Source organism: Staurois parvus, unplaced genomic scaffold (genome assembly GCF_062004578.1).
Source record: "Staurois parvus isolate SC_StPar_1 unplaced genomic scaffold, SC_StPar_1.0 ptg000011l, whole genome shotgun sequence".
In the NCBI taxonomy this organism is placed as follows: Eukaryota; Metazoa; Chordata; class Amphibia; order Anura; family Ranidae; genus Staurois; species Staurois parvus.
In genome coordinates this window covers 19354313-19368605 of record NW_028317807.1, presented here as the reverse complement: position 1 = coordinate 19368605, position 14293 = coordinate 19354313, and the positions used below count along the sequence as shown (strand labels likewise).

Genomic DNA, 14293 nt, shown 5'->3' with positions numbered 1-14293 from the left:
TCTGAGAGCAGAGAGAAGCGATCTTTACTTTCAGTTTCCTGTATTTACTATGTGAGTACTGTGGTTGGTCACAGTAGTCACATGGTAAAAGACCACGTGATCACCCATATACAGCAGAAATGTGATCCGCTGTGTTCGGGCTCCACAGCGATCACCGGGCTCCAGGGTGCACACTCTGTGAGCAATGCACAAACCATCGATCCGGGCTGACGTAAAGTATATGTGAACTCATTAACTAAAATGTTATATAAACTTTAACATGTTAATAACATTACATGCTACAAAGAGGCTGCAGAAGATTATTAAAATGCATGGCACTTGTTTAAAATGCAAACAAATCTAGCAAAATAAATGTCATCCAGTTAAGGTATACATCTACCTAAATTAAATAAATAATTAAAAGGGGTTGATTTACTAAGAAATAAATCTTCCCCAAAGAGTCCTACTAAATTCTAAAAATTCATCTGGGATCTTAGCCAAAATAAGGAAAGTGCCATCTAATATTAACTTTGAGGGCTCATTTACAGAACAATCCCTGCATTCACTTTGCATCTCTGCATGTGCTTTTACGTGCATTTGAAATACATATTCAGTGCATTTAAAACAGTAGTGCATTTGCAGTGTATTTTTGGAATATTTTTTAAAATGTATTTTAACCACTTTCCATGTACATAAACGGTCGGATGGGAATGGTACCAAAGCGGGTTGCGGTTTATAAACAGCCCCCGCATTCACTGCCTGTTTGCGCTCCCTGGGAGAGTGCAGCACCGCGATCCGTGTCAGCGGAACACTGATCGCTGTATGGGACCTCTGTGTGAGGTCTATATTCATGTGATCCGTGATTGGCCAAACAGTGATCACATGAATAGTAGTTAACAAGATGTCACTTCTTGACATCATTGCTTACTACTTGTGAAATCTGTGAATGATCACAGAGATCACATGGTACAAGGCTATTCACAACAGCCTTGTACCATGTGACAAGCTGTGACCAATCACAGCTATCACAGTATTTCTCAATGGCTGCAAGAATGCAACCAGAGAGAAGGAGAACTGGTTGTTTTTACAGCCTTTATGGGTGTAAAAGCAATCAGTGTTAAAAAAACCTTCTTCACCCCCCATAAGTAGTACAGTGTCACTATGGTGACACTGTACTGCTAGAGCGATGGTATGTTAAAAAAAAAAATAATATTATAAAAAAATAAAAATGTAAAAAAATTTTTTTTTAAATTATAATTTTTGGTTATAAACTAATTTTTCTTACTAAAAAGATAGCTGAATACATTTTGGCCAGGATTTATGAAGAAATATTATTTATTTGCAAAATTCTATAAGAAAAACACTTTTTTTCAAAATATTTGGACTTTTTCAATTATATAGCAAAGAAATAAAAATCCCAGTGGTGAATAAATACCACCAAAATAAAGTTTTATCTGTCTCAAAAAACTGCTAAATGCTAAAAAATGTATATGGGTACAGTGTTGCATGACCACACAATTGTCATTCAAAGTGGGATAGCACTGAAAGCTGAAAATTGGTCTGGACAGGAAGGGGGTGAAAGTGTCTGGACTTGAAGTGGTTAATTTATTTATTTATTTTAACTAAGTTGCATTTACATGCACTTGTGTTTGTAGTGCAGCAAAATACAGCATGGTGTACTTTTTTAACACACATGAAAGCACTGCAATGGTATAATCTTGAAATACATTCATTTCTCTTACATATGCATTTTTACAGCATTCATGCTGCATTTAAAAATGCACCCAACTGCATCTGATGTAAACTAAAAAATATTTTTTTTACAGCTTGCTTAAATGCAAAGTTATAGTACATAGGCCCTTTTATTATTGTTGTCTTTGTGAACTTCATTTGAGTTCATGATGCAGTAATTTTTGTAATTGCCCCTAATGTACCATTAACATCTGAAATGAAGACGTGCACATAAAACGCCTCTCTTTATGGTATCATAAAGGAAATAAATATTTTGGTAATATGAATCCAAAGTATTTACAGACTACCATAAAAACATTTTTAGATTATGATAGTGTCTTTATAAAAGGCTTGTTAAATACTTGTAACATTGCCCTGTCAGTGCCTTAGTACTTATTAATGCATAAAATGATACATCTGCATATAATCTTAACATTTTCTGTTATGGTATGTTCACAAGAAGGGATGATAAAATGGCGTATAAATTCATCAATAGTTTCTGAGAAATCATATGATACACCCTAGTCAAGATACAAAAGTCCTGTTAAAAGTTACAGTTTTACTAGTGAACCAAATCCAGACACAACAACATCAATACGCCTAGCATACCTAGCATTTCTGCCACCCATGGGCATTTTCTTTTTTAAACCCCTCCCCCAACCAAAAAAATGAATTGAAGCAATAAATCTCAATTGTATACTCACATACACCACAATCTTTTTACCGACAAAATATGCTTTAATGACTGTGCCACAAGTGAGAGTGTAACAGACATGTACATACCTCAGCACACACATTTTAATAAAATCTATTCTTTACAATACACAGCCTACCTTAAAGAAGAACTTCAGGAGTAATATACTTAGAGTGCAGTGGTCAGGAGTATATCATATACAGTCCTGCATGGAGAGTGAGAGTCAGGAGCATGAAATGTAAAACACAGTGGGGGTTATTTACTATAACTGCATGGTGAAAAATTTGTGCAGCTGTGCATAGAAACCAATCAGCTTCCAGGTTTTATTGTCAAAATTTAATTCATCAAGCTGAAGTTAGAAGCTGATTGGCTACCATGCACAGCTGCACTAGATTCTGAGTACGCCAATCTTAGTAAATCACCCCTAGTAGGGGAAATCTTCCCTCCCAGCCCAACTCCACTTTGGTCAACAGCATGGAGTATTGGAAAATTTCTACTTTTGTTATTTTCTGAGAAAATATTTATTGGGATATAAACCTATGGAAGGCACAGCAGAATATGTATATTTAGTTACAAAATAGTGAACTCCAGGCCAGCCTTTCTCAACCTTTTTTTCAGTCACAGCACCCATTATATATATGCAAAATTTTGAGGCACCCCAGGCTAAATTGTAAAAGGTGTACTGTAAATGTTACTTATCAATGGGATAACTAAGCCTAGGAAAAAGTACACAACCGCCTTGATGAAATTAACCTCATTTTAGAAGCCCCCCTTCACATTAAAGGCCCCCCCATCACACCAGAGGTTCCACATCACCTCAGAGGATCTCATCACATCAGAGTCCTCCCTATACATCAGAGGCCCTTCTACAAATGACAGCTCCCATCACATGAGAGTCAGCACTATACATCAGAGACCCCCTACACATGAGTCCCCCATCACATTAGGGCCTCCCCATCACATCATAGCCTCTCCATCATGTCAGCACCCAGCCTCCATCACTTCAAAGTCCACCTCCCATCATAGAGCCCCCCGCCCCCAGTAACACAGTCCTACATTTGAAGAGCCCCTAGTCACACAGCCCCCACTTCTATTGAATGCCGAGGGTGGCCCTGCTTGCCACCTGCCCTGGATCAGAGTCATGTACTGCCATGGTGTGGGCTAGCCATTCACCAACACCATAGCAAAGAATGATGCCATGTGTCTTTGCACTAGAGCATCACTAGTTGTTATAGTGGCAGCACATTATGCTGATCCTGGGCAAATGGGGTCCTGTGCTTGTGGCACCACTGGGGAACTGATATTTATTTGGTAAATTCTTTAAGTTCTAGGTTTCAATTGTATGCTTTGAATACATCCAGATTTTATTTTAGGATATAGCAGCTTTTCACAACCAGACACATTTTGATCTTGTTGCTTGTTTAAAATATTCATCTTAAAAGTGCTTGGCTGTCCTGGGCATGATAACTCGTCTTAATGAAGTGTATATTTCACTAGCAAAGGAGTGAAGTTATTTAGGGTATGTTACTAACAGTAATAAGCAAGCACAAGCCTCCCATGAAAGCATATACGTAGTTACAGTAAAATGTTTGATTGTTATATTGTCATAATGTTATCTCGCTATTATTAGTTTTGGACCAACATCAAACTCCTGACATTATGTGAATGTCTTTAAGAGCCAGGAAGGATAAGAAAAAATGCAGTCAAACCCTAAATTACAAGAAATTGTATTATTAATTACAATTAATTGTAAAGTTGATCCTCATTTTTGGCCTATGCTTAATACTTGTGTGTATTCTACTCCTAGAATTTATTAATTATATACAAGTGTATGATATACATTTACATATTATTTTAATTCTATCTACTGATGCATTTTACATTTGATTTACATGTTAATTATATATTCTAAATTATTTGTTTAGAACTATATAGTTATCTTTTATGCTCTTCCCATATTTTATAACAGTACTTTACTTTCTAATTTTGTAACGTATTTCCTTACATATGAGTACTGTCATGTTTCACATGACTGTCATATTGACTGTCATATGCCTTTAAGTGTTTCTATATTTTGTTTCTTCTCCTCCCTTTCCTTTGGTTTAGTTAATGCTGTATAGATAGCCCTCCCCCTTTCACAGAAATGCATTGCAGCTCTAGCCTTATGTCATGGAGCAGGAAACATTATGATCTTTTGACCTATGGACTGTTCATTGTTGTAAGATTCTTTCAGTTTATGGAATAAACTTCACAAGATCTACAAGATGTCTTATCGATTGAGTCGCTGACTGTGGTATCCAACTGAGGTTGAAGTTATCGCTATCTCATCACAACTGTAACACACACCTTACTGACAATAACCTCCTTGACCCTCTACAGTCCGGCTTCCGTCCCCTACACTCCACTGAAACCGCCCTCCTCAAAATCACTAACGACCTACTCAACGCCAAAGCCAAGGGCGACTACTCTGTCCTCCTTCTCCTGGACCTCTCTGCGGCCTTCGACACAGTTGACCACCCCCTCCTTCTTAATAAACTACTCTCCCTTGGCATCGGAGATGCTGCTCTCTCTTGGTTCTCATCCTACCTATCCCGACGCTCCTTCAGTGTCACCTACAATGGTGCCACCTCCCCCTCCCTCCCCCTCTCTGTTGGGGTCCCCCAAGGCTCTGTCCTTGGACCCCTTCTCTTCTCCATCTACACCTCCTCCCTGGGCAAACTCGTACAATCTCACGGCTTCAACTATCACCTCTATGCTGACGACACCCAAATCTACCTCTCCACCCCTCACCTCACCCCCACTATCTCCGCCCGCATCACTCACCTCCTAAATGACATCTCAGACTGGATGTCGCTACATTTCCTCAAGATTAACCTCTCCAAAACCGAGCTTCTCGTCTTTCCCCCTGCCCACACCCCCCCCCCATCCTATCCATCATCACCAACAACTCCACTATCACTTCCGCCCCGCAAGCCAAAGTCCTTGGCGTCATTCTTGACGCGAACCTCTCCCTCCAACCGCATGTCAAATCACTCACAAACACATGCAGGCTCCATCTTCGCAACATTGCCAAGATCCGCTCCTTCCTCACCCCAGACACCACCAAACTTCTAGTACACTCCCTCATCATCTCACGCCTTGACTACTGCAACTCCCTCCTCACTGGCCTACCCAAGTGCAGGCTCTCCCCGCTCCAGACCATCCTGAACTCAGCTGCCAGACTCATCCACCTTACCACCCGCTCCACCTCTGCCACCCCCCTCTGCCTCTCCCTCCACTGGCTCCCGATTGCCCAACGCATCAAATTTAAACTCCTTACCCTGACCTACAAAGCCGTTCACAACACTGCCCCTGACTACCTCACCAATCTGATCACCAGGTACCACCCTACCCGTACCCTTCGCTCCTCTCAGGACCTCCTTCTATCCTGCTCCCTGGTCTCCTCCTCCCATGCACGACTGCAGGACTTCTCCAGGTCCTCCCCCATCCTCTGGAACTCACTGCCCCAATCCATCAGACTGTCGCCTTCTCTATTCACATTCAGGCGCTCCCTCAAAACCCATCTCTTCAGGGAAGCCTACCCCACCCTCACCTAACGGCCATCCTCCCTCATTCCTCCTACCACTTCATCCCCCCCAGCCACTTCCTACTGTACCTTTACCCCCTCCCTCCTAGATTGTAAGCTCGTAAGAGTAGGGCCCTCTTACCCCTCGTACGCTGTCTGTCTTTGTTGTACTGTGCCATGTATTGTCCCCCCCTATTGTACAGCGCTGAGCAAACTCTTTGGCGCTTTATAAACTCGATGTAATAATAATAATAATAATAACTGTAAGTTACAGAGATCACACTATCAATGCTTAGATTGGAGAGACAGAACAGTCAAAGATCAGTGCAATGCTTCATAGGGTCCTGGCTAATCAAAAGATCTGTAGAATGCTTCATAGGATCCTGGCCAGTCAAAAGATTTGTGAAATGCTTCATAGGATTCTGGTTAGTCAAAAGATCTGTGGAATGCTTCATAGGATCCTGGCCAGTCAAAAGATCTGTGAAATGCTTCATAGGATCCTTGCAAGTAAAAGGATCAGTGAAATGTCTACATAAGAATCCTTGCTAGCTAGAATACACAGTGAGATGTTACATGGATACTGGATATAACAGCTATGGAGAGTGCAGCCACCTCTACACAAGTCTGTACATGCCTCCAAGTATATCCAAACATAACACTCATCAGTGTCAGGACAAATTATTGATGTGAATGTTTTACAACTGCAAGTTTATTCACTGCATCTGTATACATTACCACATAGCTTGCCTGTGAACTTATAAGAAAGAAAAAGAAAAACTTCCTACAATCATTGAATAGGAAACCAGAACCCACAGAAAAAGTGGTACATTTCTCTGTAAACTTTCTATCAACCCCTCTCCTTGCTAACATGATGTTTCAGGAGAGTAATATACAGTCTGGGGAAACTAATACACAACCACAATCAGAGCTTCATCCAGAGCAGGACTTAGATAAAAGAGAAAAACGCTTAAGAAATCCAACCTGGAAGGTGCAAGAAAATCTTAATGCTGACAAGGTAGAATTGCTGTCTAATATTAATGACTTATGGTCTAATACTGTTAAATGCATGTCTGCTCTCTTCCAACAATCTCATGAGCCATTACAACTAGAGGGCGCTATCCAGCAATTGAATGTTGCTTATGAGAATTATCAAAGACTGTGTGTTAAATATATTGCTCTGTTAAAGCGGTACAACACTCAAGGGTCATTGGAAGAATTAAGGAGTTTTGAGGAGCTCAATCTTGAAAGAGACAAAGGCAGAAATGAGAATAACACAGCTCCATGAATCCAGAACGTATCGCTCTGCATCTACTAGACACTCCTCAAGATCTTCCAAATCCATACAATCAAGATCTTCTACACTCAGTCAACAACTAATAAAAGCTCATGCTGATGCTGAAGCTTCTATAATTCAGGCAGCTTTCACCCAAAGGAAAGCAGAAATGGAGGCTCAGGCTGCAGAAATGGACTCTCAGGCCGTACATAAGAAAGCAGAAATTGAGGCTCAGGCCGCACATAGGAAAGCAGAAATGGAGGCTCAGGCCGCAGAAATGGAGGCTCAGACCACACATAAGAAAGCAGAAATGGAGGCTCAGGCCGCATATAAGAAAGCAGAAATGGAGTCTCAGGCTGCACATAAGAAAGCAGAAATGGAGGCTCAGGCCACATAAATGGAGGCTCAGGCCGCACATCAGAAAGCAGAGAAAGAAGCTGAAGCCACACGCCAAAAGGCAGAAATTTAAGTTTTGGAAAAACAATGTGAGCATGCCACAGCCATGGCAAGGTTAAGGGTCTTAGAACAAGCCGCTAGTGAAAACAAAAGAGAAACAGTTCCAGACATTCAGTTGTATCTTATGTCTCAGATTCTTCACACACCTCTCCAGAGCGTCAACTCCCTGTCACAACAGCCAAAGTACTCAATCAAAGTCTCTTCTCTGCACCTACTGTACCTCAAGACCATATGCCTTTATATCCTCCAATACATCAGACTGCAGCATCTCAGCTAGTTGCAGACACTGGTGTGTATTTAATAGACTGTCTATCATACTTTGGCACCAACAGAGTACCTCCTTGCAAACGCACTATACAAACCAACAAGCCAATGAACTTTAAGCCAGCTCCGGCATTGAATGCCTTAGCAGCAACATACGTTCCTAAGTCACTCCATGTAAGTCCACCAACCGTTATAACCAACTCTGTTCCACCTGCAGTCATGCATCCAAAATCTGAAAACACGGACATGTCACAGTTTGCTAAATACATGCTCCGCAGAGAGCTTGTTAAGGCAGGCCTCACCAAGTTTGATAACAAGCCTGAAAATTACAGAGGCTGGAAATCCACTTTTAAGGCCACAATGACTGACCTAGACATCAATGCCACAGAGGAATTAGACCTACTCATCAGATGGTTAGGTCATCAGTCTACTGAACGCATGAAGAGGCTCAAAGCAGTTCATATTGACAACCCTGCTGCAGGCCTTAATGCTGCTTGGGGTAGACTTGAACATACCTTTAGCAGCCCAGAGGCCATTGAAGATGCTTTATTCAAAAGGTTGCAAAGCTTCCCAAGGATTTCTGCTAGCAACAATCTAAAGTTTCAAGAACTCAGCGATGTTCTATTAGAGCTTCAACTTGCTATGGTTGACATCAACTTACCTGGTCTCAGTTACCTTGACACCTCTCATGGCATCAAATCTATTGTTCTCAAGCTACCATATGAAATTCAAGAAAGATTGGCAGCGCTTGGATCAAAGTATAAGGAAGAACATAGAGTTGCCTTTCCTCCTTTTTCCTACTTCTGCGAGTTCATCAAAAGAATTGCAGACACTAAGAATGACCCAAGTTTCTCACATGGGGACTGTAACCCTCTCAGTGCACTCTCTCTAAGACCTATGAACACACGTATGTCGCACAGAGACTGTTGAGGTCCAGCGTTAGTGAAAAGGATTAATGTTCTACCTGCACCTGCTACAGTTCTTATACAGACTGATCAAAAAAAGACAATTGAAGACCCAAATCGCCAGTGTCCAATACATAACAAACCACATCCACTTAAGAAATGTATCGGCTTCAGAAAGAAAACCCTCCAAGAACGTAAGGAGCTTTTGAAGAAATTTGGGGTTTGTTACAAATGCTGTGCCTCCACAGAACACTTTGCAATGGACTGTGCAGCGATCATCAAATGTATAGAGTGTGACAGTGATGATCATGTGCAAGCTCTTCATCAATATTCGCACAACTCTACTACGCTCACAAACAATCTTCCTGAGGCAAAGCAAGGCAGGGAGCACCCAGATCAAGCAGCACCTACCACCCCAGTGTTCTCTACATGTACAGAGGTCTGTGGAGAAGGATTCTGCGACAAATCCTGTGCAAAGATATGCTTGGTCCGTGTATACCCCACTGACCTGAAAAGGTCATAAGACTGTATACTATTCTGGATGATCAGAGTAACAGATCTCTTGCAAGAACACAGTTTTTTGAACTGTTGAACATAACTGGAGATGCTCTGCCTTATACTCTAATCACTTGTTCCGGCACTACAGAAGTCTTAGGTAGGAGAGCCAGTGGTCTTGTAGTTGCTCCTCTGAATGAAAATATGGAAATATCTTTGCCCACTATCAGTGAATGCAACCAGATTTCAAGCATCAAACAGGAGATTCCTACTCCTGAAGCTGTTTTTCACCATTCTCACTTAAACCACATAGCCGACCAAATACCAGCCCTCGATGAAAGTGCCGATATCCTGCTGTTAATTGGTCGAGACATCCTAAGGGTGCACAACGTTCGTCATCAAATCAACGGTCCACAAAATGCACCATATGCTCAGCGTCTAGATCTAGGATGGGTCATCATAGGCAATGTCTGCCTAGACAAGGACAGGAGGTCCTACTCAGTCTTTTCCTTTAAAACACATTTCCTGTCAAATGGACGAACAACTTGTTCTGCACAACGACCACATAAATATATTGTGAAAGAAAGACTGTTTGAAAAAGGTGCACAACAGCACATCATACAAGGCAATAAGAAAGCTCTTAATCTCTGGGATGACAACATCGGCAACACAGTGTTCGAGGTAACCACTAAAGACAATGAGTTGGCAGCTACCATAGAAGACAAAGAATTCTTGAAAACCATAAGTTAAGAGTTCTACCACGATGATTCCAACAGTTGGGTAACACCTCTACCATTTTGTACCCCAAGAAAGAGACTAACAAACAACAGGGTACACGCAGAATCACGGTTTGTTTCTTTAAATCGCAGTTTGAACCAGAAGCCTGAGATGAAAAAGCACTTTGTGGACTTTTATGCAGAAGGTGTTTGAGGGAGATCATGCTGAGCCTGCAACTCCTTTTATGGAAGGGGAAGAATGTTGGTACCTACCATGCTTTGGTGTCTGCCATCCTCGCAAGCATGATCAAATTAGGGTGGTCTTTGACTCAAGTGCTCGTCATGAAGGCGTCTCCCTCAATGACAATCTTTTCACTGGGCCTAATCTGAACAACAATCTCAAAGGAATTTTACTTCGCTTCAGACAAGAGCCAATTGCTATTATGGCTGACATTCAGCATATGTTACACTGTTTCATCGACCGTGAAGACTACAGAAACTTCCTCAGGTTCCGATAGTACCGCAATAATGATGTCAATGATGAAGTCATAGACTACCGAATGAAGGTACATGTTTTCGGTAACAGTCCTTCTCCTGCAGTAGCAATTTATGGACTGAGGAAAACAGCTCAAGAGGGTGAGAAAGAATTTGGATCTGATGCAAGACAGTTCGTCGAAAGGAATTTCTATGTAGAGAATGGACTCAAATCTCTGCCCAATGAAGAAGAAGCTATTGACCTTCTTACCAGAACCCAGAACATGCTTGCCACTGCAAACCTCAGACTTCACAAAATCATCATTAACAGAGACAAGGTCATGATAGCCTTTCCTTCTGATGACCATGCTGTCAGTGTGAAGAAATTCCAACTAGGATCTGACCTTTCTTACACAACGCAGTCTTGGATTGCTTTGGAATGTTAAACAAGACACATTCACATTTCAAGCATCAGCAAAGTGAGGAGTATTGTCTACAGTAAACAGCATTTATGATCCTTTAGGTTTCATTACACCTCTCACCATTCAGGGTAAGATACTGCTGAGACAACTTACTTCTGAAAGTTCAGACTGGGATACCCCCTTACCCAAGGAGAAACAACAAAGGTGGGAATCCTGGAAACAGTCTCTAAAAGCATTAGAACAACTCCAGATACCATGCTCTTACACCCAAGCATCCTTAAAGAATGCCACCAGAAGAGAGATTCACATCTTCTAAACACCTGAACAATGGCACTATGTTCCCATTAGCCTCAACCCTGCTGACCGTAGCAGTCGTGCAGTACCTACTACTGCATTTCGGGACACATCTTGGCTATATCCACTATGAAAGAAGGTTCTGCACACCTTTACTTCAGGCCTATAAAGAAACTAGTACTTCTTTTGCCCAGAGAGGAAGAAAAGTCATCAACCTGAATTAAAGGGAGGTAAGAAGGAATTGTGCATGTTGCTGTCTTCCCTACAAGTTGTCTTATCGATTGAGTCGCTAACTGTGGTATCCAACTGAAAGGAAAAATTAAGGTTGGTGTTTATTGGTATTTAAGAGTGAATTGGTTTTAAATAGCTTCTGAGGGTTACAGAAAATGTTTTAACCATGCTAAATCTGATGTTGTATAAAACTAAAATGGCCCCTTATTAGCCACAATATGTTTTTCATACAGAAAGAAAACATAGACAACATAAAAAAGTAAATAAAAAATGTAAAATGGTGACATCACCAAGCCCCTCCCCCATGTGCCACAGCACAGGGACATGTGGCCTCCCCAGGGGAGGAATTATATCCCTCTGGGGAGGCCATGTGTCCCCTTGGCGCGGCACGTGGGGGAGGAGCTTGGTGACATCACAACGCTCGTGGTTAGCTGACCTACTCTGGAAAGAGCTCACGGGGAGGAATCCAGTGGAACCAGTAGACCCTGAGGGTGTCAGCTACAGTTTTACAGATTGTTTTTATGCACGCAATATTTGGTGCAATGGAGCACCTGTACAATGTGAGTGGCCTTTGTGTATTTTAATAAAATGTCAGTTTTTAAACGATAAAGCACTATTGGTTTGCCTATATATTTTTCTATATGTCTACTGAGCGGAGGAGAAGGCAGGAGCTGAATCAGCAGTGAAGGAGAGTCTTGATAGAGGTCATACCACCAATATATGTCCATATAATGGACGCAAACCATTTTTGACCAAACTTAATTGTGAGGTAAAAAATTTCAGGTGAGAGCACAACTGGTGTCGGTGTTGGTGGAGGTACACTGCATATAATAAGAGGAAGATTTGTACAGCACACGTCATTTTGAATTGAAAGAATCACTCTGTGGAGATGGACTATATTTACAGTATGTATAGTTCTTTGTGCACATTGTTTATTTTATATATATATATATATATATATATATATATATATATATATATATTTACATTACCTATTTCACATTGGGATTCTTTATGTTATTTTTATTCAGCATAGTGTAACACTGAGAGAAGCGCGGCATGTTTATTGCTTGGTTTTTCCCATGAAGAGAAAAATACTACGCCCAGCTGGATTCCGCAAGGAGGCGGACTGATGGTGCACCTGCTCAAAGTGTCTTCCCAACACTGAAGCAATTTGAAATTAAGAAGTAAAGAGCTGGCAACTTGTCCTTCTGAAGAATTCCTTTATTACATCGAGTAGAGTGTACAGGAAAAATTATCTTATGCATTTGGGCAATAAGTCTTAATCATAGCTATGATTGAGGCTTATTGCTAAAACGCATAAACCAGTTTTACCTGTACACTCTACTTGATATAATAAAGGAATTCTTCAGAAGGATGAGTTTCCAGCTCTTTACTTCTTACTGTCAAGTTACCCTAAAAAACACACCTGCGAAATAAACAAATTAAAAAAAGAGCTGTTGTTTTCGCCAAAGAGAAAAAGAGTTTCTGAAATCACTCTGTTCATCTTTACTGATAAGCTGAGTTAAAATATTCCCTATCATACTATCTTGGTTTCCAGCCTATTTTATTCTGATGAGATCTCAAGCTTTTTACATATTTATTAGTATGGAAATAATACCTCTTTTATGTAATCTAATTCTAAAAAAGCAGACAAAGAAGACTTTCTGTCAACATGAATTTTCCAAAAATTGAATCTGCTTTGCGTAATTTGTGGTATTACATGTTGTTAATTCCTTTCAATATCAACCTCTCTCAACACTTATAACATGAAGGAGCCCTTAAGATAACTTTCCTGTATCAACGAACCCCCACTAATAATTGCTATATCTACAGCTCACAGTATGTTAGTATAATGGTCATTGTGGACTATGTTCATTACATTTAAGGTTGTTGGGAGGAATCACCCCTTGCAGATAGCCAAAAAGATAATTGTTACCAATGGTTATTTATCTGAGATGCAGAAATTGCTCATTGGTCAAGGAACCCCTAGTGACATTTGGAGGAAGCCTAGAATTCCACAGAGCCCTGATGAGAAAGTTTGCTAAAAATCGATGCTTATAATAATAGATAGTCCCATGACTCTGCAATGTAATATATGGCATTCAATAGTGAAAATATGATAAATGTTTCTGTACTCACCCATAATACGTGACCTTTTTTGAGATGACTGATTGTGGATACAGAAAGAATACTAGCAGGAGAATTGTCCACGTTTGGGACTTCATACTTTATTCTTAGGCTGTGTCTTGTACAGTGTGGAGGATGATCTTGCTGAATCTGTGAGTTATGTGCACATTTATTCTGGTATAAATTTGCAACCCGGTTGTAAGATGCAATAAAGATAGTGTTATCTTTACTATCTCCCCTTGCCAATTAGTTTTACAAGAGCATCATAAAGATCTATATGGCAGGTTTTTTTTATAAATAGTACCTATCCTTTTTTACCTTTGTATAACATTATAAGCATTAAACACTTTGTAGATAATAAAAAAATGTAAAATATTAATTAAATTCTGTGAAAATTGTTCCTCCATAACTGTTAGGGCCCTTTCACATGGGTATTCTGATCATGTCTGCCTGTCAGTTTTTCAGTCAGACCTGATCGGAAATTCTATGCAGCCCTACCCACATGGAAGAAAAATGTATTTGAAATATATTTTAAAAATATTCTTCCCAACTATATTGACATATACTTGAAATACTACAATTTTGGCTGTATTGAATATACCGTATTTTCCGGCGTATAAGACGACTTTTCAACCCCTAAAAATCTTCTGAAAAGTCGGGGGTC

The 14293-nt window shown here is 40.5% G+C and overlaps 1 protein-coding gene across 1 annotated transcript in view; it reads right to left on the bottom strand.

Moving 5' to 3' along the window:
• The window catches only part of LOC149473823 (carboxypeptidase O-like), a 72810-nt gene extending 59032 nt beyond the window's left edge, over positions 1-13778 (bottom strand). The window contains exon 1 of the mRNA XM_089671553.1: positions 13642-13778. Coding sequence (XP_089527679.1) covers positions 13642-13727 — 86 coding nt within the window. The 5' untranslated portion in view covers positions 13728-13778. The remainder of the gene's footprint in view (positions 1-13641) is intronic.
• Between the last annotated feature and the right edge of the window lie 515 nt (positions 13779-14293).